The following is a 26256-nucleotide window of genomic DNA, read 5'->3' as shown; positions in this document are numbered from 1 at the left end:
CTCAAGGCTCTGACACAGCCTGACAGACGACAGCTGGCAAGGACAGCGATGCACGTGGAGCTCCACACACTTACACACACACACACACACACACACACACACACAGACACAGATACACACACACAGACACACACACACACTTACACAGATACACACACACACACACACACACACACACGCACACACACACACAGAGAGAAGAGAAGAGAAAGGGAGGGAAAGAGGTAGGAAAAATGAGAGAGATGAGAAATTACGAGAGATGAATGAGAGAGACAGAGAGAAAGAGAAAGACACAGGAGACATGAGCATTAACATAAAAACATAAGCAGATAAACTCAGTCTGAAGGGCTAGAGAAAATGCAATATTCTTATTTGTTCTCCCATTACATGAAAAAGACCACATTTGTTTTAGACAGATGAGAGCATAGTTCCCTACACAAACACCATCATGCAGCCTGATGCAGGTGCAATCAATCATATTTATGCATTCTCTCAAATGGAGAAAATAACTACAGTATTCACTGCTACAATGGAACAGTAAAGGGCGACTAGGAAGACTGGGGAACTGTTTCACATGTCCAGTTACACTCACCGAGCTCCTCATTAGGAACACCTGCACACCTTCTCATGGTGGAGGTGGTGGAACACCTGTACACCTTCTCATGGTGGAGGTGGTGGAACACCTGTACACCTTCTCATGGTGGAGGTGGTGGAACACCTGTACACCTTCTCATGGTGGAGGTGGTGTAATGGTGTGGGGAATGTTTTCTTGGCACACTTTGGGCTCCCGTTAATACCAATCAATCTTCATTTGAATGCCACAGCCTATTTGAGTATTGTTGCTGGCCATGTGCATCCCTTCATGGCCACAACTTACCCATCTTCTAATGGCTACTTCCAGCATGATAATGCACCATGTCACAAAGCACAAGTGATCTGAATCCAATAGAACACCTTTGGGATGTGGTAGAACGGGAGATTCACAGCTTGAAAGTGCACCTGAAAAATCTGCACGATTTGCGTGATGCCACAAAGAATTGAGGCTGTTTTGAGAGCAAAGGCAGGCCCTACCCAACCCAGTATTAGTATAGTGTTCCTAATAAAGGGAGGCCCAACCCAGTATTAGTATAGTGTTCCTAATAAAGGGAGGCCCTACCCAGTATTAGTATAGTGTTCCTAATAAAGGGAGGCCCAACCCAGTATTAGTATAGTGTTCCTAATAAAGGGAGGCCCTACCCAGTATTAGTGTAGTGTTCCTAATAAAGGCAGGCCCTACCCAGTATTAGTGTAGTGTTCCTAATAAAGGCAGGCCCTACCCAGTATTAGTATAGTGTTCCTAATAAAGGCAGGCCCTACCCAGTATTAGTGTAGTGTTCCTAGCGCTTGAAGTCATTGCGTCAAATAGAAGATTTCCAACAGGTCTAGAAAGGAGACTAGTGCACTAATGCCAAACCAAACCTCATCCCTGTAGGAGAGATTAGCCCTACACTAGTCTACCAGGGGTGTGTACGTCTGTAGGAGAGATTAGCCCTACACTAGTCTACCAGGGGTGTGTACGTCTGTAGGAGAGATTAGCCCTACACTAGTCTACCAGGGGTGTGTACGTCTGTAGGAGAGATTAGACCTACACTAGTCTACCAGGGGTGTGTACGTCTGTAGGAGAGATTAGACCTACACTAGTCTACCAGGGGTGTGTACGTCTGTAGGAGAGATTAGACCTACACTAGTCTACCAGGGGTGTGTATGTCTGTTGGAGAGATAACACTACACCAGAACAGCCTCACAGACTAGACCAGAGATATCCATTCTCTAGTCATCTAGTTCTAGACTCTAAAGTCAACCGTACAATATCATGATCAATCAGCACGTCATCATCTGCATTCTCCATAAAAATGAATACAGCCACACATAAAAGGGTGTCCTCCTGAGGGCACCCATCTGTAATGCCAAGACAAGCTGATATAAAGTCTCTCCACCTTTGCTCCATAAAATCTGCACAAGGCACAGTAAGGTTCTGGAATATCCCGCAAAGCTATATCACCCTCTCCTATTGAAGCTGGGTCTCCTTGTCTCCGTGGTTCAGATTTACGGACGGGTGCAGCACCCAACGCAAACTCATTCAGCCTGGTGGAAATACAGCCAGCAAATCTCTCTAGATATATGGCACTGGGGTGCGAGGGGGAGCACTTACTTTCCTCCCACATAGAGAGTCACAAACCTTTCTGGAAACTTGAGGTACCGTTTCACACAACACAAACACATCCTCCTCCTCCATACACTTTGTGAATTATGGTCAGGCACATGGCATTCCAGGACGGTGGAAGAAATTCAATTTTGAATTCATACAGTGCCAATACGGGAGATGGACCATTAGATCACACCCCAGAGCCAATCTCTGTTGCTATAAATATGCCTTTGTACTCTTGCCATGGTACTCGTGTGTTGGCTGGATTGTTGTCGCTAGCCGGAGAAGAAGTAGCTGCTCATCAGAGCTAACGACGGCCGCGATAGGAGAGCTGGAGGAGAGCTGGAGGAGAGCTGGAGGAGAGGGCTGAAATGCTTTTGGAGCTGAAATCATCTGAAATCCATTAGGCCTCACATTAAAATTCTATTCAGGGACTCATCAGTGCAGGAGACACTGAAGCTAGAGCTTTGTGTGTGTGTGTCTCTGTGTGTGTCTCTGTGTGTGTGTGTGTGTGTGTGTCTCTGTGTGTGTGTGCGTGCGTGTGTGTGTGTGCGTGCGTGCGTGTGTGTGAGCAAGCGAACTTAGCGTTTTACCTTAGGCTCGAGAGCTTGTTAACTCCCCTTTACTAAAGTGCATGCTCAGATGGGGGGGGGGGGGGGGGGGGGGGGCGTATCAATAATGCATCAACTACATTTACTTTAATATACCCGTGGCTTATCGGGTAAACGTTTGTATGAGTGGAACCACGCTGGCGCTGACACCGGACAAATGGCACTAAAACTGCCTGTGACGCAAGCACAGGCAGACCACGCCGTGGCCAGAGAGGTGGAGGAGACAAGAATCTGATGACTGTTGGTGAGGATCTGAATGACCCATTCTGCCTCGCCAGACGCCAACTATCAAACCTCCCTTATGTGAAAATGGCACAGGGCTGATTCTCTGAGTCAATGCTGAGACATTATACTCATTCGTTCGTTCGTGCGTGTGCGCGCGCGCGTGTGTGTGTGTGTGTGTGCGTGTGTGGCAGAGTGGTTGGCAGACATGCAACTTAGTGACTCACACCACCCAAACACACAGTGCGTTGCCACCCACACACTCCTTGCCTCCTTCTTCTGGCCACTCATGGCCGCCTGCGTTGGCAGTGACACCCACTCTGCGATGCCTGCTGGAGAGGCAGAGAGGCGAGAATACAGCCTGCTCCATACTTCCCAAGACACGCAAGGTTTGGGCTGTCACGATGTGTGTGTTTGAGTACTATATGTACATGCGTGTGTGTGTGCGAGTGGGAGGCGTTGGCATTGTCCTCTCCAAAAGTGCTGTGTGCGCGTGCGTACGCACGCACACACGCACGCACTCACACACACACCGGACACACACACACACACACACACAGGACACACACACACAGGACACACACACACACACAGGACACACACACACAGGACACACACACACACACAGGACACACACACACATACACACACAGCTGCTTAGAACCAGCTCATCGGTGACAGCGTAGTGGGCAGTGCCACCCACACAGCTTCTCTTGCGCACACATTTAACATCCACACACGTCCTCACAGAGAACATCTAGACTCACTGCACAGTTGAAGTTGAAACACTGTACCGACATACAAGGATGAAAGAGATTGACAAAAAGAAGAGAGAGAGAAAGAGACGGACGCGCAGATATAGAAACAGAAACAGAGAGAGAGACAGTGATGGAGATAGACACACAGACACAGAGAGAGAGAGAGAGAGAGAGAGAGAGAGAGAGAGAGAGAGAGACACAGAGAGAGACAGAGAGAGAGAGACAGAGAGAGAGAGAGAGAGAGAGACAGAGAGAGAGAGAGAGACAGAGAGAGAGACAGAGAGAGAGAGAGAGAGACAGAGAGAGAGAGAGAGAGAGAGACACAGACAGAGAGAGAGAGAGAGAGAGAGAGACAGAGAGAGAGAGAGAGAGAGAGACAGACACACACTGTGCCCCAGTAGTCCTTCCTCTATCCTTTTACATCCTCTCTCCTCGCCTCCTTCTCAAAACTCATTGGAGGAGGATATCGAAGGGGAGGTACTTCGGATGTTCTCCTCCAATACGTTCCGAGAAGAAAGCGAGGAAGGACAGGAGATGCGAGGAAAAGAGGAGAGATCCTCAGTCCTTGGGGCAATTACCGATCTGACATGACTTGATATGTGCAACACAGTGAAAACTGGTCCACCCATGTCACATAAATCCTTATTTCAAGGAACGGAGGAAGGAAGTACTCAAAACGGGGACCCATATACTAGAGAGAGAATGGACTCTCCCCCTCTAAGCCATGCTCCCCTGGGATTGGCTGGGAGGCTGGTGGTGCATTATGGGAACAAAGCTGCCAACAGCAGGTTATCAGCGGTGATTAGGCCACTGTTGTCACAGCACCATGTGCGAGTGGACAGATGCAAAACAAACAGGTGCTCATCTACATGCACCTGGACATGTTTCTGTAAGTGTGTGTGTGGGGGGTGCACCCAATGCATATGGATGTCCGTTAAATTTCTCAAATGTCTGGTAAATTACAATTTTGTCGGTCACGTTGTCCAGCGGCAAACCCTGCACTGAGTGTGAATGTCCTGTGTAATGCATGTGTGTGCATGTGTATCCACATGTCCATGCTGTGTGTATGTGTGTGTGTGTGTGTGTATGTGTGCTTTTGTGTGTGCGTGTAGTCTGTAGTCCTACCTGTCTTCTGATGACAGCTAGGGACTCCCTGCCCTGGTTTAAGAGCATCTCCACAGCTTTGGGCTCCTCTACACTCCGGTTCTCTCTGAAGGCATCTCGGACCCTGCGCACAGCATACGTCCTGGAACAAAACACACTAAATGTTTAACATGTGTATGTGTATGTGTGTGTGTATGTGTGTGTGTGTGTGTGTGTGTGTATATAAGCCATATAGAACAATATCAGTCGGCATAGGGTTGTGTTGGGTGACTGGCTTCTCTGTTTTACTGCAGAGTAAAAAGGCTGGGGAAGGAGAGAATATTAGGGCTTTTATCTGGCAGCCCAGGCCTGTGTGGAGTGGAGCAGAATGGGCAGGAAGCACGGTACCGTGCTAAGATCAAAGAGACTCTCCTGGCACCCAGGGAAGATCCTCCTCAACAGAGACCAACTGACAAGACACTGCTTATTGACAGCTAAGACGGAGCTCTCTCTTGAAACACAACCGGACGGAGGGGATGGGGGGGGGGGAGAACGAGGAGAGAGAAGAAGAAGGTGAAAGGGGGAAGAATTGGAGAGAAGGAGAAAGGGAGAGACAAAGAGTGAGTGCAGAAAGAGAAGAGGGGAGAAGATTACGGAGGGAGGAAAGGCGGTGAGGAATTTCGGAGAGCTAAAATCAACAGATGACAGATTGAGAAGTGTGGTTCTGCCGAGGCAGCAATCCTGCTGGCTTTGAAACAAACAAACGCCATACGAAGGTTACGCACTTGCATATCTTATTCTACCTTAAACTCGTCGTAGATGATCGCCCGTCAACACCGTCTACCAGGTCGGTAGGTTAGTAATAAATTGTATTTACTGTCAAACATTATTCACAACTGCTTTATAGTTTGTAGGACTGAACAAAACACTGTCAGTTAAGAAAATAAGAGGGAAAAAGTTGTAAGCCTGGAACCGTCGTAAGACGTCTGACAACTGCAATGTTACAACCCATTGGCTATATGTGTGTGTGTGTGTGAGACATACATCAGTCCTGTGGTAACTCTACTGTGTGGGGACCAAAGGATAGAAGGAGAGTCCAGCTGGAGTCACTGGGAGAGGTCTGCTGGGCTGAGGACTACTGGTCAACCACACAGCCTGCTCTCTCTCTGCGTCACCAGCGTGGGACTGACTGATTCACCAAGGACAAGGATGTGGATGTTGGGGGACAGCCGGAGAAGCCATCCCTCCATCTGCCTGGCAGTTGTAACAGGAGAAAAGGGAGATCAGACCAGATTAGGAAAGGATGAATGACGTGTGTGTTCTGTTCCACAGAGAGAAAATGTCTCTTCCTGCCCTCTCTCTCCCTCTCTCAGTAGCCTAAATCTTTGATCACACCATCTGAAATGACTCACCAGATAAGTGTAGCCTACAGCAATACAAGCACATCATAGGAGTTAAGATATTTACTCCAAGACAAAACAACAGTGCAATGAGATTTGGGTTCTTAATCAATAACATCTAGAAAGACAACTAAAAACTCAACGGGGTATTGATTCAAAACGGGATTCCCTGCAATGCAGGGAGACTTCTGTTTTACAACCCCAGAATCCTTACAGCTGGATGCCTGTTGCCTAAGTGGATGATTCATAGTCTAACAGGGAAGTCAGGGTTACGGTTGAGGTCCTAAACAAGCGTCGTCAGGCCTAATTCATATTATTTTATTTGAACCAGGTTCACAGAAAGAGCGCCCCCTGGGGTAATTTACAGCCCACTCTGGTGCTTAAAACGATGTTTTATGTGCCATGTTATGAGCATGGTGCCTAGGTATATCGGCCTGCACTAAGGAAGCACAAAGGTCAGGATTTCACTGTTGTTTTTTTCCACAGCGATGTGCAGCCCTATGTTACAGTCAAACCACAGCCAAAATACCCCTTGGGGAACAGTGTGACTTTGACACCCCTGTCATTGGGAACATCACACCCACAAGTGCTGCTGTATGAAACAGGGATTAATGCTAGGCTATCTGGCCTAATGAGCAAGCCTTTAGTTAGGAACAGGAGAGAGCACAAAAGGAAGTGAAAACATGCTGCATCCACCCTTCCTGTCCATCTCTACTGTCTCTATCCCAATGAAGCAGAAATGCCCAAAAACAACAAAAAAAACAACAACAAGAAAGACTGTTTATTTGCCATGCAATCAATTCTCATCAATTGTTGGAATGAATCTTTTTGCACACTTCCCCCCCCCCCTGGTTATGATGCCAGTAACCCTCCAGTCACCAGCTCACATCCAGATCCCTCCTGGAGCGGGGATCGAACCAGCAACCTTCCGATTGCTGGCCGGCCTCTCCAACCTCCAGGCTACCTGCCGCCCTAACAACAACATAAGCCTGTGGCCTCTAGGTCTGAACGTCAGCTAAATACGGACACGTCAATCTCTCAAGGCACGACAAAAGTGTCTCAGCGCAGGAAGCGTCGAGGAGGATGCGGGGAGACTTCACAGGGAATACTCTGTGCGGGGAGAGGGTGTGAGATTTCACAGGGAATACGCTCCGTCCGAGCGGAGGGTGGATTTCCGTGATCACTTATTTATCTGAGGCTTTTCAAGCTTTAATTCTTGACAGGCTGCTGCTTTGTGACTCAGAGAGGCGGCCCAGTAGCAGTGCTCGGCATACACGACTCCTGGTCATAGACTGCACTCTAACGTAGAGGTTCTGTTGCCTGGGAGCCACAGGGGAAAGTTATTTTTAATAGAGAGAAGGGTTTTTTTTTTCTCACACAAGCTCTGACCTACTTCTGCCAGTCTGCTCTCGCAGCGATACGGTTAATCTTCTGCAGTATGTCGACTGCATCATTCTCCCTCACAGAATGGCGTCTCTCTGCATCCTCCTCTCTCTCCATCCTTCTCTCTCTCCATCCTTCTCTCTCTCCATCCTCCTCTGTCACTCAGTCGGTCTCTTTCTCCGTCTGCCTTTCTGAGTCTACCTCTCTCTCTCGTCACTTTTCTCCTGTCTTTACTGTACCTACTGGCGTTAGTTTTCCTACTGTCACTCATGCTCTTCATTCTCATTCTCTCTTCGACTGGAAAAACAGCTTTTTCGTTCTCTCTGTTTTTACTAACTCTCTCTGGCTCCCATTTGCTCCTTATGTTTTATCCTCCACATCGGCCTCTGGATGAAGAGCTAACTCGACAGCTGATCCAGACCGGGGAAACACCTGTACTTGCTTGAGGCTCTGACCATGAAATTAAACAGTTCTTTTAAGCTTCCATTGTGTTGTGCCTCACCAGCCCCAAGCACACTCATTTTTTTAAGGGCAATTCCATGGTAACAGAATGAGACTCAGTTTTTCACTTTCAAACATATGCCAAACAAAAACCCTTGCACAGTTTAACAAACCATATGACTCTATGGACAATGACTACTTCTAACAATTCCCACGGAAGGGAATGACCATAAAATCTTCCTGTTTTTTTTTTTATGTAACTATGTTTCTCCAAAACTAAAATATGAGATTCAAGATTAAAATATGTCTGCAGAAAGAGTTGGGTGTTAGCTATGAAACTTTGAGTTTAAAAAAAATAAAAAATCTATTTTGATTGTTGGGCTACAATAAGTGAAGTGGATCTACATCCGGTAAAAGAATGATGGTAACAGAATGACACAGAAATGCATAATTTATGGATTTTAATGTCATTCTGTACATTTCCAAAGGGTAAGAAAAGTAGAAATATGCAATAGATACTCTCATTAAGGTAATAATGTCTTGATAACATTAAAAGGGGTAATTAGAACTCACAAAACACAAGGAACACAACTCGTGTTCAAAAAGTCTACATTTTTTGGAGCATCAGAGATCCTATAAACTGTACATACTGTATCCTCACTTGTACACACTGCTCTTACTACATACCACTGCTCTTCTGTACATATCTGTTCATAATCTGTCTATACTGTTCATAATGCACATATCCTTATATTTTTCTTTTAATACTACTGTTAATACACTGCACATATCTGTACATACCTGTTTATACTGTTCATACAGCATTCCATATTTATTCTGCTATTTATCTAATGTTACTGTTAATACATATATACTGCTTTACTGCATTGCCTATACAGCTCATATGCTGCTTACACTGTTCATACTGCATTCTATTTATTCTGCTTATAATGCTACTGCTAATTCACATACTGCTTACACTGCACTACTTATACTATACTGCACTACCTGTATATATTGTTCACACTGCACTTTTCTGCTTTTTTGCACTTCTGGTTAGACGCTAACTGCATTTCGTTGTCTCCGTACTTGTACTCTGCACAATGACAATAAAGTTGAATCAAATCAAATCTAAATGCAGATGTTGATGCGTAAAGTGGTTGGTACTGTACGGTACTGAATGTCTCCCACTGTTTCTCCACTGTCCCTGCTCTGTATCACCACAGCTCACCTCTGTCCACGCTGACCTGTCTGACGACTCGCAAGCAATTATGGGAAGGATAAAAAGTAGCTCAAAACGTTACCATGGTTACAACAGGACTGACCAACTTTTCAAATTCAAACCGTAAATCATGACCCATTCAACAAAACTATGAATCCGTAAAGTGATTTTCAAGTTTCTATCCAGCAAATTTCATAATTACATGATTGTATGACTGTGAAAAGGGTTCGCCAACAAGTACATTATTCATTATTCAGCTGTCCAAAAGGCGAATGTAGCCAATTCAATTTCAGTATTTCTGTTAACAATGTGGTCATTATGTTACCAATTTGGGAGTCTTGCATAGCTAATCATGTCGTTCTCACGCCTCTTTTGGAGGTCGGGAGAATTTTATATTAGCCAATCTGGCTTGGAGAATGTGCTCCCAACTTCATTAAATGTGACATTCCAAGAACCCTTCCCCCACCTTCCCCCACATGTCCAACGAATGGTTGCTTGTTGCCTTTTCCTACCGACTGGGGCTATTTTGCAGAGAGTTGTTGGTGCAACATTTCTCATTTCTCAGTTTCCCCAGGATTTCCAAACTAGGAAAGCCTGGTCTCAACGAGGTTACCAATTTGGTAACAGAATGAGCAGTTTTAATCACTTATTAATTCATAAACTAAATCGATATCAGTAAAAACACTAGTAGTATTAGTATTTAGTAGGTCTACATGTACTTCTTACTTTTGTTAACTTTTATTGTCCTTGCTCGAGGCAGAGACATTTGAAAATATCTTACACTTGTGGGTTTTTGGTAACAGAATGACCCGGAGACTGGGCAATGATTCTTAAACTTACAGAAACCAAACTATTTCTGCAAAACAAAATGTGTTGATATTAGTTGACCAGGGTCTATACTTGAACATTAATGAGGTTTGAAGTTTTTCGAAACACCTTTAAAGACTTTCTGGTAGATGTATTGTTAGACACTTTTCCATTTTCCATACAATGGAAGACAGTTGAGAAATGTATTTCTGACTATCCCAATTTGATATGCTCTGATGAATTTCACATGTTGGTCCTCATGGGTCCTTTTACACGGAACTGCCCTTAACAAGAGTGAGAAGAGGCTTTTCTGTTCAGTCTTCAATTATTCAACAGAGCTGCTATTTGCTGCAGACAGCATCATGTTTTGTTGCAGATGTCAAGACATTGTTTGAATTGACATGTGTCAGTGCAAATGCTGCCTGTCCTAACCTCACCGCAGTGCACGCTCACTGAACTGTGGAGAGAAAAATAACATGACCTCAAGATCCAGACCGACTGATAGTGACTGACATAGAAAACAGCAATGAACTTCTGCAATAGACAGTCACATATGGTGCTAAATGCAACTGAATCTAAACTTGGTCAATAGCACTTTTCCTTTCCTCGTACCTTTGTACAGCACTGACATCTCTATGATTACCTGGCACATCTAGCCCTTCGATTCCTTTAAAAACCTAACACTGGCTGTGTTCAACCGTAATCTCGGATTTGGGTGAAGCAACAGTCACAGCCCTCGTGACCTGATTAGAGAGTCTGACCTACAGTATTTTGGGTCACCTACAAACAAGGGCAACAGCCTCTGGTCATAAAGGAGCATTCTTTAATTTTTCAGCCACTTGTCCCTCGCCACTTGTCCTGGTATAACAATGGGGGTGGGGGGTGGGGGGTGGGGGGGGGGGGGTAGGCGGGGCTATCTGCCTGATAGTGTCACCGGCTTGTACAGGTGTGATTGTTTAGGGGCCTTCAGCGAATAGGCACAAGCACCGAAAGAGAACAATATTTCAGACAAACCACAAACGCAGACACACATACATCACAAAACAAATTATAGACGCAGACACTTTACATTAAACAGGTTACAACCATAACACACTAACAACGAATTACACACACACACCATATAAATTACCAACATAGAAACACACAATGAAATAGCACACACAAACATACAGTACAGTCATCAATACAATAAATGTGGAATGTCTAAACATCCCAAAGAGTGGGATAATAAAGTTATCTTAAGAGGTAATACAGTTATACTGAGTTCAATGGGTATAGACTATAAGATTCAAGTGACGTGAACAGCAGACCAAATCCTAGCCCAAGCAGACGTCACATGCTGCAATCACTGGGTGTTTGATGGTCAAACAGTTACTGCGCATTCAGCTGTAGAGGGCATACATCATGTAAAAGCTCACACAGTATTGTTAGACACAATATGGTTATGGGCATAGAATCGACATCCTCAAACTTTGAGTCAAAGCTTTGAATAGTTTGTCTACTGAGTCTAACTGATAATGATGCAACCCTCTGTAATGGGAAACAGTTCATATGTTTGTAAATAAAGGAAGCATTCATATTTACAGGAAAGTAACTACTCACAGGTGTCTCACAGGACACTAAACGTTTCCATTAAAAGCCACGATGAACTTGAAACTAACAGATACCCCTAATAAATGAAATTAGCTAGCTAGCTTCCAGTCAGATCAGACGACACAGCTCAGCCAGCCAGCATGCGGCTAACGTAAACAAGAAAGACAGCGTCTCTCGGTGGGGACATTTCATTCAGCTCGCGTGAGTAAGCAAGCAAAGACAAAGGGAAAATACTTTAAAATGTACCTATAATTGTATGAGGAGAATTTCTTGCTCTCTTTCATGAGTAAGCGGTACAGAGATAACACCTGCGCTCTTGCGGACGCTGCCATGTTGCAAACAACGATGCGACCTTCGCGATCAGGACCCCTAGAAGACGTGGTCATATAGCGCCGGTACAAAAACCAATGGGTTTATATTATATTGTGACTGCTTTTACGGTACATTACTACAGCCAAATAATATTCAAATGCGAATATAGTCATTAATTGCTGGTAATATTTCGTAATATTCATAGAACACTCTGAAATGTTTCAGAAATTAGACAGGCATAATTTCCGTCTTCTCAAAACAACCCAACGCTCTGCTGTGATAAAAGGTTAGTCCGTGTAGCTGCTATCTTTTTGCTGCACTTATTCGCTATGATAATGCAATTTGCCACATGTATTACACGTCTTTCTAAATGACCAACATTACCATGTGTTAGTGCCTAACGTTTGATTGAATACGTAATCAATGCAAACAATGATTCAGCCTTGATACATCCCATACCTTCACAGCTATCTGTTCTGGTACATAGCATTATAGCCCATGTTATTGCAATAACTTCAATGAAGTAGATCCACAGCACAAGACACTCATGACATTCAGAGCTATTTTATGCAACATAAAGTGCTATCTGTGGTTGCGTATTCGCTGAGTAGTCTGTAGTCTAGATGCCACAGTGACCTTTCAGGCTGTACACCTGCCACTCTTACACAGAACCAAACCGAGACAATAGTATTACCAGTGTTTGGGAGTAGTTCCACTATATGTAGTTCAACTATCAGTTTAACTGCATTTTGCAGTAATCTGGTGGTAGTTAAACTAAATTCAAATCCTAGTAGTGTTTCCAGTTGTTTTTTTTTGCCATGTGGCGGTGTAGTAAGCATACGAAAAAAACATTTGAATGAAACTGTTATTTCAGCCCTTAAACTTTAATTTCACTACTATTTCTTACTACTGCCTACGGTCCCCCCACTTTGCTCCACGTCACCCAGCGGTATCAGAGCGTTTTAGCCGCACGCTTTCTGTCACGTGGACTGGTCGTTCAGTAACTAACGGTCTTGTGTTGGATGAAGTAGTCTCCACTTTTTAGTAGCGTCAGTTTGACAAACTATATTTCTCCCAAGGATAGCTTTAGTGTAGTTCAACTTCTTTCCTTGTAAACTAATTGGTAATCTAGTTAAATAAATGTTCTGAGTAGCTTCCCCAACACTCAGTATTACATAGCTATTATTAATAGCTAAACATAATTACAAAGCTATAACCATGCATTGCCCACTATAACAAATAACACCCAGGGATGCAATTTACCACATTTTACAGATAATTTGCAGTAGTTGAAATGTCACCTTAAAACGTGTGCCAAACAACAAACCCTTGATAGCAAAGTTTAACAAACTATACAACTCAATGGCACAAGGACTACTTCTAACAATTTCAGCTTAAAATATAAAAACACAAACATTTACTTTAAGAACTGTGCAGCTTCAAAGTTAGGTAACAGAATGACCCTAAAATCTTATGTAACCACGTTTCCCCAAAACTCTGTTAAATTTCTCCTCCAAATTAAGATTGAAATATGTCCGCAGAAAGAGTGGGGTGTTAGCTATCATATGATACCCTGGGTTAGAAAACATCTCTTTTGGTTGTTGAGCTACAGTAAGTGAAGTGGATGTAACATCCAGTAACAAATGACGGTAACAGAATGACTAAATGGTCCTCTACAGAGATGCTTCATTTCTGGATTTGAATGTCATTCTGCACAGCATGATGTAGCTAACATAGGGAAACAAAGGCAAAAATATCCAAAAGACACTCTCATGAAGGTAAGGGCTCTGCTTGGCCTATGGCTAGGCTGCTGTAGTTGTTGCTTCTGTTTGATCTTCAGTGTTAGTTTTTAAGTAGGAACCACGCACTAAATTTCCTGTGTTGTCACTACCCGATGACTATTGGAATGTTGGTTTCGACACACTTAATTTGTTTAGTTATTTCTTGATTTTTTCCTTTGGATAGGCAATGCTGTTTACAGTGAAATACTCTCACTGTATCATATATTGTAGATACTAGTATGCTTTGCAATGGAGTCAAGCATATTATGTTATTGCACAAGGGGAAATAGTAAACTCCAATCAATCGTAAGGACTCTCGGAGGGGCTATCCATCCAAGTGTAGGGACACATTGGTGTTTATTTGCATTTAGATTAAAGCATCGTATTGTAAAGAAGGGGATAGGCCTGCCTTGCTGTTACTACAGTGGAATTCCCCCATCTACAGTAGGCCTTACTCAAAGATGACTCAGCATCATGGTCATATGAATTTGCTATGACAAAGAGTTTTTGAATGTTGTTCTGGCCTAATCACTAGTTTGGTCCCAATATTTTCTTGCTAACTGATACTGAACTTGCACAATTCCAACCCTTCTAAATCAGCTAATAGACATCCCGCTTCAAATGAAACTCCTAGATATTCGCCTGCAGACGATGCAGGTGCATTCATCATTTATCCTGTGACGTTCCATAGCGGAACATTCTCTGTGCAAGGGGAGGCACAGGCAGCAACAAATCAACCCTCCAGCGTCATTCATGTGGAAAACTGAATCAAAACAGCCTAGATAGCATCCCTCAACTCTGCTCAGAGAATGTATGCCTAGAATATGAGCTTGAAGATCAATTTTTGCCTAGGAGATCTGTGTGTGATGAGGTGTCATATTGGGAGAGGTCTGGGGGTGGCCTGGTAAAGGCTGTGCTCTTTAGCAAACTGCAGAGAAGGTCAGACTCGCGTCCTGTTTACTGATATCCTGCCTTTGAGTGGAAAGGTCAGCAGCAGCGGTTAGTGTGTGTGTGCGTGTGTGTGTGTGTGTGTGCGTGTGTGTGTGTGTGTGTGTGTGTGTGTGTGTGTGTGTGTGTGTGTGTGTGTGTGTGTGGGTCAATTGAGTCAACGTTCACACTGTAGGCCCAATTAAGGTTGGAGCTGAGAGCCTGATGTGAGAGTTAAGATGTCAGATGCTGAAAAAGGCGGGTTAAACAAACACTGACTGGTAATGACATCATAATCGATAGGGAGGGATTTCACTCATATGTTATTTTCAAATGGTGACAAATGGTGCCCGATACTCATTCTCACACACCATGTTTCCGTTAGAAATCATGAACGGCATGTTTTGAAAACAAAGAACACACACATCAGGTCATACATATATGCTATTTAGCTGACACTTTCATCCAAAACGACTTACATTGCAGTGAGTGCATACATTTCAGTATATATGGTCCCAGCAGGAATCGAACCCACAACCTAAGCGTTGTTAGCGCCATGCTCTACCAGCTGAGCCACAGACGACCACAACTGAGCCACAGACAACCACAGATGAGTCCTATAGGTCTCCTTACACATGGGCTTTGAGGAGCTCTGGTACTGCTGAAGAGGGCAGTCTGAGAATCTCTGTCGTGTGGTAGTTGACTCTCGAACGGAGCCAACAGAGTAGAGCAGTCCTGTCAATGACTGCACTCAATGCACTCAGCTGGCTGCCTGCTGTGTCTCCACACGCACAGCACACCCACTCATCCTTCTCCCTCTCCACTGCTCGCTCGATCGCTCTCCCTCCCTCTCTCTCTCTCTCTCTCTCCCTCTCTCTCCCTCCCTCCCTCACTCTGCCTCTCTCCTGCCCTCCCCCTCTCTCTCTCCCTCCCTCACTCTGCCCCTCTCCTTCCCTATCTCTCTTACCCCCTCCTTCTCCACTGCTTGCTCGCTCTCTCCCGCCCTCTCTCTCCCTCTCTCTCTCTCTCTCTCCGTCACTCTGCCTCTCTCCTGCCCTCTCTCTCTCTCTCTCTCCCTCACTCTGCCTCTCTCTCTTTCTCCCTCACTCTGCCTCTCTCTCTCCCTCTCTCTCTCTCTCCCTCACTCTGCCTCTCTCTTTCTCTCTCTCTCTCTCTCTCTCTCTCTCTCTCTCCCTTTCTCTGCCTCTCTCTCTCTCTCCCTCTCTCTCTCTCTCCCTCACTCTGCCTCTCTCCTTCCCTATCTCTCTTACCCCCTCCTTCTCCACTGCCTGCTCGCTCTCTCCCGCCCTCTCTCTCTCTCCCTCCCGCCCTCTCTCTCCCGCTCTCTCTCTCCCTCCCTCACTCTGCCTCTCTCCTTCCCTATCTCTCTTACTCCTTCTCCGCCGCTTGCTCGCTCTCCCTCTCACCCTCTCTCTCCCTCTCTCCTGCCCTCTCTCTCTCTCTCTCTGCCTCTCTCCCTCACTCTCTCCCTCACTCTGCCCCTCTCCTTCCCTATCTCTCTTACCCCCTCCTTCTCTACTGCTTGCTTGCTCTCTCCCTCACTCTGCCTCTCTCTCCTGCCCTCTCTCTCTGTCTCTCTCTCTCTCTTTCTCCCTCACTCTGCCTCTCTCTCTTTCTCCCTCACTCTGCCTCTTTCTCTCTCTCTCTCTCTCTCTCCCTTTCTCTGCCTCTCTCTCCCTCTCCCTCTCTCTCTCTCTCCCTCACTCTGCCTCTCTCCTTCCCTCTCTCTCTTACTCTCACTCCTTCTCCGCTGCTTGCTCTCTGACTGACTGGCTGAGCCGTGGGCAGCCTCAAGCTGAGTGGGGGTGATGATCACTCAGGCCCCCCCCCTCAGCGTGGCTGACAGTGTGGAAGAGGGAGGCTGGTGTAACTGCTGCTTCGGTACCTGGCTCTTCTGAGGAGGAGTCAGGCGGGAGTGGAGTCTGAGCCTCCCCCATTGATTTCCTATGCGGTCCTCGTCACCTGGTGACAAGGCGCGTCTCGAGGCTAGTGAGGGGTTCAGGCCACGGGAGGGGGCGCCCCCCCTCCCCACGCCTTGTTGATGAGATGGTGTGGGTGGATGTAGGATTACAGTTCCTCCTTACCAATACAATTGGGAGGTGCTTAGTTATCCCACTCCTCCCTAGGAGGTGCTGTCTCTGTGAAAATATGTACTGAAGACAAGGGAAGACAGTTGATATAAATATTTAAAAAGAATTCTCCCAGAAAGTAGGCTTGTATGCACAATGTAGCCTGTTGTTGGCAGGTAAACTGTTTTACTGCTGTTTGTCAAATTAGCCCCAAAACTCGAGGCTCACTAATGTTACCAGCTGTAGCTTCTGTCAAACACATCTCCACTTTAGTACATGACGGTCCTGCTCCTCTACGTTGGGGTGAATTACTGGCCAGCGCCCAGCGTTGAGGTTGGACGTCTCCTCTCCACCTGAGAGGACCGGGCCTTTGATCTGATCTGATCGATTTTTGTCTCATGTGCAGGAGGCTGGAAGAATCCCGACTCGGGGTGCAGCCTGTGACCAGAACTGGAACTGGAACGTGAACGCTAACCCCTCCCTCCCTCCCTCCTCTTCCTCGCTCCACTGTACAAGAGCTCAAAAGTCTTCCACATCGCTCACTCCAGAAATAGGTACCGACGTCACGCTGTTTTTGCTGTGTTGGACATTGTATTGATTTCCTCGCCGTTGTTGTTTCTTGCTGTCTGTTTTCCTACCTGATGCCCCCGTCACACCACTGCAGTCGGGAGTCGTCTGTCAGAAAGGGAATGTGTGTGACTCTGGTTGTGTCATCGTGTGACGGTGTTAAAGTTTGCTGCAGTGCTTTTTAGTATCGTACAGAAGACTGTAAATTCGACGAGGGCTTTGTGTTCACATTGTAGTGGTGTTAGTAGAGGGTTATTCATTCATAAATGGTAGTAGGAACAGTTCCAATTCCACCTAATAACAAAAAGCGCCAAACTTCATAACACTGTTACTTAATTAGCCTTACATTTAATTGAGTAATTACAGTATTACGGTATATTAGCAACTCTAAACTGTGACCAAATATACAGTGTAGGTGTTTGAATATAACTATTTGTGTAAACTAAACTGTTTGCGTTGAGGAGATATGATGTGTTTGGACAATGGAACTACTTTCTAATGCTGTCAGAATATCACCCCAGTTGTAGTAGTGAATGTTAGGTGTATTTTTGCGTCAGTCTATTTTGAAGTCAGAGAGAGAGACAGAGAGAGACAGAGTGAGAGACACAGAGAGAGAGAGAGAGAGAGAGAGAAAGAGAGAGACACACACACAGAGAGAGAGAGACAGAGACAGAGAGAGTGAGATGTGGTTATTAGTTCACCCCAGTCTCTTACCAGAAATTAAACAAGTCCATCTTCACTGCTTGGCTGCTGGCTGTGCAACAGTCAGATTGGCTGTGTGAGCGAGTGGCAAGCGCCCAGACTGAAGAGGGAGGAGGAGAAGAGATTGCCAGTGAAATGTTTATTACCGTACCTTTGTATCGGGCCATTCAAACTTGATTCCATCTCCAGCTCTTTTCCTCTTTAAATCCTCTCCTCACAGATCATCACCAGAGGGATCATGTCAGAGGAGATAGGCAGGGACCTGAGTCTCTGTCCCCAAGTACACCGGAGAGAAGAGATCATGGCCACTATAGTGAGACAGTCACCCTCACAGGCCCCTGGTGAGAAGGAGAAAACAGGAAATTAAAAAAATGCCAGAGAGAGGGAAAACAAAACAAACAATGACAGGGTTTCTTTTGAACAAATGCAATCCGTCCAAATCAGGATTGATCCCACCTGCCCGCAGTACCATCTGGCGAGGGAGGTCTGCAGAGAAACACAGCAAACCAACTAAAACAACAGCTGAGACTGGACTTACCACTTCATTCCCCTCAGCCAGGGAAAACGCAAAACAAATCACTGCGTAGCGATCCACCAAAAAACCCAAATACACATACGCACAAAACAGTATTAGACAATACGTATGACCCACCCCCCCCTACCCCCCGTTTTTGTTACAGTGACTCCAGAATTCAGACGCTCAAGAAAGGTTCATCTGTATTTTTCTCTTAATAGCTATCGACAGTTAAGCAATTAGCATGTCAAAGCTATAGCTGTAGCAATTAGGTGTGAGTGTATTGGAATTTGGAATAGGGTGTTGGTAGTGAGAAGGCAGCCCCATGCATTATGACCATCTATCGCCACCACCTCATGCCATTCCCCCAAACGCCCTTAGCTGAAGCAGCATCTTTGAGGCCTACTACTGTATCCTACAGCCTCCTCCATCAAAGGGATTCTAGTCCTTGCCTATAACGTAATTAGCCTACCTACAGTACCTTGTGTGTTTTGTGTGTTTTGTGTGTGGTGTGTGTGTGTGGTGTGTGTGTGCGTGTGCGTGTGCGTGTGTGTGTGTTATAGAATGTTATAGAGGCTTCAGGCGGTGCGGAGTGCCATTCCCAAGAGTGTAATTGTGTTGCCGGGAACCTTAATCACTTGTTTCTTTTTGTGCGGGTTGGCAAGATGTAAGAAGTAAATCCATTAGCTGGCAATCCCTGGCTAATGGCCTGGTGTGGGGGTGTAGCATTTGTTTGGCTGTCACTGAGACAAATTAGCCAACGTGATAATTGTTGGAAATTGTTGGCCACTGGCCAGAGATGCACACTGCGTACTAAAGGTGTGGAGGTTCAAACAACCAACTGGCCAGGAAGGAACACAAGTACGCCTCATTTTTCGTGACGCTAAAGCTAATCGTTATGGCTCATGCTTGTGGTTAATTGGTTTGAATGGTGCTGGATGTTGCCAGTGGTTGTCAGGGAGATATGGTCAGGTGGGGTTTTTCAGAAGCTGAAAGGGAAAAGATGAAATTAGTTTACATGCCGATGAGTCTAATATAACAATCTGTCTTTCATTCGTTTTCTCTATCTCATGCAAGGTATACATAAGTTAAACGCTAAGGGCCGTGGCATTTTCTTGACCATGTGACTTGACCAGGAAAATGTCTGTAATTACTGTATGTAGTCTAGTGCGTGTTGAGCTCTGCAGAGCCTTGCGGTTGAGGGCGGTGGAGCTGCAGCTGCAACCGGACAGGATTCTCTCAGTGGTGGAAGTTCGTGAGGATCATGCCGAATTTCTTCAGCTGCCTGAGGAAGAACGGACACTGACACGCTGCCTTGACCTCACATCCTCAGGGACGTGGACACCGAGGAACTTGAAGCTGCGGATTCTCTCCACTGCAGCCCCGCTTCCTCCTGAAGTCCATGATCAGCTCCTAAGTTTTGCTGATGTTGAGGGAGAGACTACTATCCTGACACCAGTCCGCCAGGACTCTTACCTCATCCCTGTAGGCTGTTTCGTCGTTGTTGGTGACCAGGCCGACCACCGTGATGTCATCATCAGCAAACTTGATGATGGAGTTGGAGCCGTGCGTGGCCACGCAGTCGTGGTAGAACGGGGAGTACAGCAGTGGACTGAGCACACAGCCCTGGGGGGCCCCTGTGCTGAGGGTCAGAGTGGAGGAGGTGACGCAGCCTACCCTCGCCACCTGGGGCCTGCCCGTCTGGAAGTCCAGAATCCAATTACACAGGGAGGTGTTAAGACCCAGATCCCTGAGCTTGGTGACGAGCTTGGAGGAGACTATGGTGTTGAATGCTGAACTGTAGTCAATTAACAGATTCTCACATCGGTATCTTTCTTCGTACAGGTGGAGGGCAGTGTGCAGGGTGAGGGCATTGGCGTCATCAGTGGATCTGTTGGGGCGGTATGCAAATTGGAGTGGGTCCAGTGTGGCAGGTAGTGTGGAGCTGATGTGGGTCTTAAACAGCCTCACAAAGCACTTCATGATGACAGACGTTAGTGCAACAGGGTGATATGGCCTGTTGATGTATCTAATCTGGACCACAGACTGTTATCGTAACAGAGACTGCATTGTTTTCGCACAGAGCTCTCAGAAGTATTCATTTATGGTTTTTCGGATGGTTATTTCGCTGGCTGAAGTACAGTAAAGAACATCTGCAGGATATTAGATAGATCATTCAGATTTACATATTTTTATTTTTTTTGTCTGTATTTGGTTTTTCAGGTACTGCCTCTGCAAAGAATAGCTGAGTTAACATTTGGCCAATCTGTGTGTGTGTGTGTGTGTGTGTGTGTGTGTGTGTGTGTGTGTGTGTGTGTGTGTGTGTGTGTGTGTGTGTGTGTGTGTGTGTGTGTGTGTGTGTGTGTGTGTGTGCATGCGTGAGTGTGTGTATGTATTCGAAGTGACACAAGCAGCCTCTCTGGTCCTTCCGGCTGAGAAGGCATTTGTTCAAGAGGGTCAGCGGCTGAGCAAGTGCAGAACCAACAATCTACAAATCATCTTGCGTTCCAAAAAATGTGTCTTATTATCTGATTCTTTCTATATAGATCAGCAGATCTGCGCAGGGCCTCTCTCAGGCTGAACCTCTCTTAAACGTAGTGTCTTAGGCGTATGGTTGTAAGGTCTCTGTAGGTGTCCTCCATCTGCTCAGTAAAGCTCTTCCTGAACCTGCTGGGTCCCCAGCACCAGGATACAAAGCCCATGGTCCCAGCTGCCCTATGATATAACATGGGGACCGCACCACAACTTCCCTCTTCCATTCGTTACACACACACACACACACACACACACACACACACACACACACACACACACACACACACACACACACACACACACATACTCACACACACACACACACACACACACACACACACACACACACACACACACACAAATACGTACAAAGCCCATAGTCCCAGCAGCCGTATGATATAACATGGGACCGCACACTAACATATCGAACATGCACACACGCACACACAAACACACACACACACACACACACATACACTCACACACACACACACACACACACACACACACACACACACACACACACACACACACACACAGCCTCACAGGCTTTGATAAGGCTGGTTCCATGTATTATTAATTCAGAATCTCATCTAGGCCTACATCCTGGCTTCGATACATAATTGAGCCATCAATTTCATCACTGGTGACCTTCTTAATGGGATCATGTGAATTAACTAGGGGTTCAAGGCTGTCTATCATCGTTGCTGCTCAATCTCTCATAAAAGCTTTAGCTCCTCATAGTATTAGTATCTTAAGAGCATGTCTTATTAAGCAAGTGACTGAATGGCTTTGGTCGTTTGTGAAGTCATCCATTCACTGCCCACCTGCTGTAATTTGGCAGATGACAGCGAACAATAGCAGCTCCACTCCATTATCACCTGGCTCTTTATTTTACTCTGCTATTTTATGTGAGGCCGCACATTTGGGATAAACCTGACTGATGTGAATGGACACCTGGCCTGACTGGAGTGAGCATCAGCACACATGTGTTTTTAAGAGTGACGCAGTTTGAAGACATTCGTGACAACTTGCCTCCAGACCAGGTCCACACGCTAGTTCGAGACGAGGGTCACCTTCAGTTATTGTTAAAAGTTTCTGGTTGTTCCCTCAGAAATACACCACATTTAGGAACAGAATATATGGATTATTGGTATTCTATAAAGCGTGTGTTAGCACTAAGGGAGAGCAAGCTCTGTCTTGCCAGCATCTCATTTCAGCTTGAGAAGTTTTACCGTGGCACCAGATCAGAGTCTTACCGGGGGATGAGGTGCAGCTTCTGAAGGGGACTGTTCTGTTATAAAGGCAGGCTGTCTCTAACAGACATAAATCCACAGGTCATGAAAAGTGGATTTGGAGTAAAAAGAAAAAATGAGCAGCTTTGCTCCAACTTTGATTAAAAAAAAAAAAAAAAAAAAAAAGCGATGTAAGAACACATCCCTGTACTGTGTGGGCTTCCTTTGTCGTGTCCTCTGGGGTTTTGGCACAAAATTTGTCAAGGGCGACAGGTAGAGGTAGTTAGGAGAGAAGATGTAGACTGGTTGGGGGGGGGGGGGGGGGGTCTAGCTCGGTCAAGCCTGTGGAGAATCTTACATTATGTATGTGGTAATGAGCAACCTGTCGACATATGTTTCAGTTACTTTCTTCAGTGGTTTCTGTGTGTATTTTATTTGTGTGTGCGTATGTGCGTGCGTGCATGCGTGCGTGCGTGTGTGTTTTGTGGAGGGAAAAATAATTAACGTCACAAATGCTAAAGCATGATAATTGATAGATTGTCTTCACAGACTAAACCGGTGTAGGCTCTCTACTCTATCTGCATAACAATAGATCAGGATGAATGGGCCTCTGTAAGGCTCTGCTGTGTGTACTGGGCCTGGAGGATGTATTCAGAGAGAGAGAGAGAGAGAGAGAAAGAAGAGTTCTAGTAGACTGATACAGGGGAGGATTGGGACCCAATGATGGATGTGCTCTGCGTTTGCCAACACCCAAAGCATGAGGGAGTGGTGTTCTTCAGTGGGCCGATGTCAATCACCACGCCAGGCACCAGTCCAGCTCCTCCACTCCAGATACCAGGCCCCCTAGCATGCCCAATCTAATACCAACCGATGATAGCCACATTACAATGGTGGTTTTAGTTTAGTTTTAGTTTAGTTTTAGTTTCCAGTGATTCATCTTACAACTAATGAGTTTAACTGTGTGTGTGGGTGTGTGTGTGTGTGTGGGTGTGTGTGTGTGTGTGTGGGTGTGTGTGTGTGTGTGTGGGTGTGTGTGGGTGTGTGTGCGTGTACACGCAAGCGCATTTACTTGTGAGGGGTTTTATTAGGCTATGTACTGTATGACGTTCTACTGCATCAATACTGTGAGTGATGTTATGGAGTCCCCAGTTTCCCGTACGACTAAACAAAATCAACTCCCATTCGAAAGAAAATGCCCAGCTGCTGTGTCTCACTCTTGCTTTTATTTATTTTTTTCTCCTTTGAATCTCAACTTTAAAACCTGTAAACTCAGAGGACCCTCAGGACCAACTATCTGACACTCCTCTGATCTTGTGCGTGACACAGCTGAGTTATCTCAGAATCTGTGAATACTCCCTGAGAGAACAGAGCACTACCCTGGTGCCTGCCTGACTGGCTGCCTGCCTGCCTGCCTGCCTGCCTGACTGGCTGCCTGGCTGCCTGGTTGCCTGGCTCTCAGATGAGTTCTCTAATGGAGCGTCGTCTACCACATGCGTTGCCTTGTGAATCAGCCCTTTAAATTCACTTGTATGAATAAGAGGCGTGTTTGCCTCTATCCATGTTGGGATGCAGGATCTCATGGAGAGCTTCTGGACTATTTTCCTCCTTAGTAACATGTCAGAGGGAAATCTATGCTGAATTCCAAATAGAGCCCTAGCCCCTGCCGACCCCTTACCCACTCCTGTAGATCTCAGAAGATGTTGTTCCACCTTGTCCTTTGATGGGTTGGATGGGAATTTCAGCCATATTGCTTATACCTGCTGTATTAAAAAAAAAAAAACGGTCTATACAGTATCTATACAGAGTGGCTCGGTGGTAGAGGCTATGGGTCGATGTGGAATTCAGCACAAGTACTTTTCCATGACAGTACACAGCACGACCTTACAATACGTCGTGCCCATGGCTGTGCCCGGAGACCCGGCAGCAATCAATGTCCGGCCACTTAGACCGATCCCACAGCTCCAGGAAGAAAGATCCACTGAAAAGTTGGGGCCTCACTTGTGAAAGGTGTGTGGTAAGCAGACTGGAAGAGCGTAGATGCATGGCAGTTTCAGTGTGTGTGGCAGACTGGTTGTGTTGGGTTAGCCTTATTGCATCAGACACTAAAGTTGTTGCGTGGAGCTGGAGCCTGTTGGGCAGGCCAGGACAAATAGGAACTGTTTTTGGGCCCCTAAGGGCCCGTTTGGAACGAGGGAGTGTGGTGGGGCGGGGGGGTGGTGGCTTTGACCGTGTGGGGTTGTGACATGCTGTGAGGAGAAACAAATTGAATATACGACGCCGCAAGTGACGGGTAGAAGAGTGCAGCCTCCGCATAATTTCTCAGACGGCCATAAAAACGTTACCTTGTTTGTGCCGTCGCGCAGAACTCCCTCTCCTCTCCTCTCCTCTCCTCTCTCCTCCACACCGGCCGCAGACAACTGCAGTGTGAGGAGCTTCAGGAGGAGGGGGAAAAAAACAACAACAAAAAAAACAACCTTTTATTGCATTTTTATCGATTGCAGATTTAATCTAATACGGTGTGTCAAAAGTTGTTGGTGGTGGTGGTGGTGGTGGTGGTGGTGGTGGTGGTGGTGGTGGTGGTGGTGGTGGTGGTGGTGGTGGTGGTGGTTTTAAAAGAAAGAATAGAAAAAAGTGAGGGGGGGACCGCTGGGAGCGTATATACTGAAATGTATGCACTCACTGCAGTGTAAGTCGCTTTGGATAAAAGCGTCAGCCAAACAGCATATAATATTACTATTACTGTTATTATATTGTATTACGACGAGAGATTGTTTTTTTTTTTTAACGCAAGAATAGAAGATGATAGAAATGTTGAGTTCTGAGTGCTCCTGCGGTGTAGGTGAAGGGAGGGTGCCAACATTGTAAACAGCAAGAGGCTGTTGATGTACAGGAAGCGGCGTTCCGGCTGTGACAGGGACACCATCCATCGGTGCGTGGGCGGGAACGGAGATACCCCTCCATGGCTGGTGGAAGGGTGATCCTGCATAGAGAGAGGGGGGGGGGAGAGGGGGGGAGAGAGAGGGGGGGGGGGGGGAGGAAGAGAAAGGGATGGGAGAGAGAGAGAGATGGGAGGGAGGGAGAGAGAGAGAGAGATGGGAGGGAGGGAGAGAGAGAGAGAGAGAGAGAGAGAGATGGGAGGGAGAGAGAGAGAGAGAGAGAGAGATGGGAGGGAGGGAGGGAGGGAGAGAGAGAGAGAGAGAGAGAGAGAGATGGGAGGGAGAGAGAGAGAGAGAGAGAGAGAGAGGGAGGAATGGGCACCTGTTACTGGCCAGGTCTAAGGATTGCCCTGGCCCAGGGCCCAGAATGACCTCTCCACAGGCGCCATGACGGCTCCTCATCTCCCAGTTTCCTGTAGTAGCAGCCAGCTCATCCGCCCACCACTACCCCTGCATGTGTGTTTTGAGGGGGCGTTGGCCACAGGGCAGCTCCTCGGCCCCGAGGCTGTTTAACCCCTCGACTGTACTGACACAGCATCGGAGGTTAGGAGCAGTGTTTCTCTTCTCCCAATTATTATTCTCTCGTAACAAAAAAAAAAATGAATAAAACATATTTCTTAGACAGTGTGCAAAGGCCCTTCAAACAACGTCCTGCATGGGGAAACACTAAGTACAGTATCTGCCTGTGCATCGTAGTACAGCGTGGTAATGTTAACAGATGGACTAATAAAGCACGACTCTGTTCTATTTCTATTTCACATTGGCAGGACGCCTCTTGAGTCAGTGCAATGTATCTGTGACAATTCTGAAAATATCAAACAGCTTCCATGATGTAATGTTTCCCTGGTTAGGACGGCTTGTCTTGCCCCAGTCTCTCCCTCTCCTTGCCTGTCAACATCAGCGAAGACGTCAACGGGGCGGTGAGTGTTGACGTATGTTGTTCTGGTCT

The 26256-nt window shown here is 46.1% G+C and overlaps 2 protein-coding genes across 2 annotated transcripts in view; one reads left to right on the top strand and one right to left on the bottom strand.

The window, feature by feature from the left end:
• Positions 1-12064, bottom strand: part of lyrm4b (LYR motif containing 4) — a 30195-nt gene extending 18131 nt beyond the window's left edge. Inside the window, exons 1-2 of the mRNA XM_083678403.1 lie at positions 11955-12064; positions 4902-5022 (exon numbers count right to left, since the gene is read on the bottom strand). Of these exons, the coding sequence (XP_083534529.1) occupies positions 4902-5022; positions 11955-12040 (207 nt within the window). The 5' untranslated portion in view covers positions 12041-12064. The remainder of the gene's footprint in view (positions 1-4901; positions 5023-11954) is intronic.
• Positions 12065-17263: 5199 nt separating this feature from the next.
• The window catches only part of fars2 (phenylalanyl-tRNA synthetase 2, mitochondrial), a 76398-nt gene continuing 67405 nt past the window's right edge, over positions 17264-26256 (top strand). The window contains exon 1 of the mRNA XM_083681755.1: positions 17264-17372. The gene's annotated coding sequence lies outside the window, so the exon portion shown is untranslated. The remainder of the gene's footprint in view (positions 17373-26256) is intronic.

Source organism: Argentina silus (assembly GCF_951799395.1).
Source record: "Argentina silus genome assembly, chromosome: 1".
In the NCBI taxonomy this organism is placed as follows: Eukaryota; Metazoa; Chordata; class Actinopteri; order Argentiniformes; family Argentinidae; genus Argentina; species Argentina silus.
The sequence above is the reverse complement of the archived record's forward strand: the minus strand, read 5'-3'. Positions and strand labels throughout refer to the sequence as shown.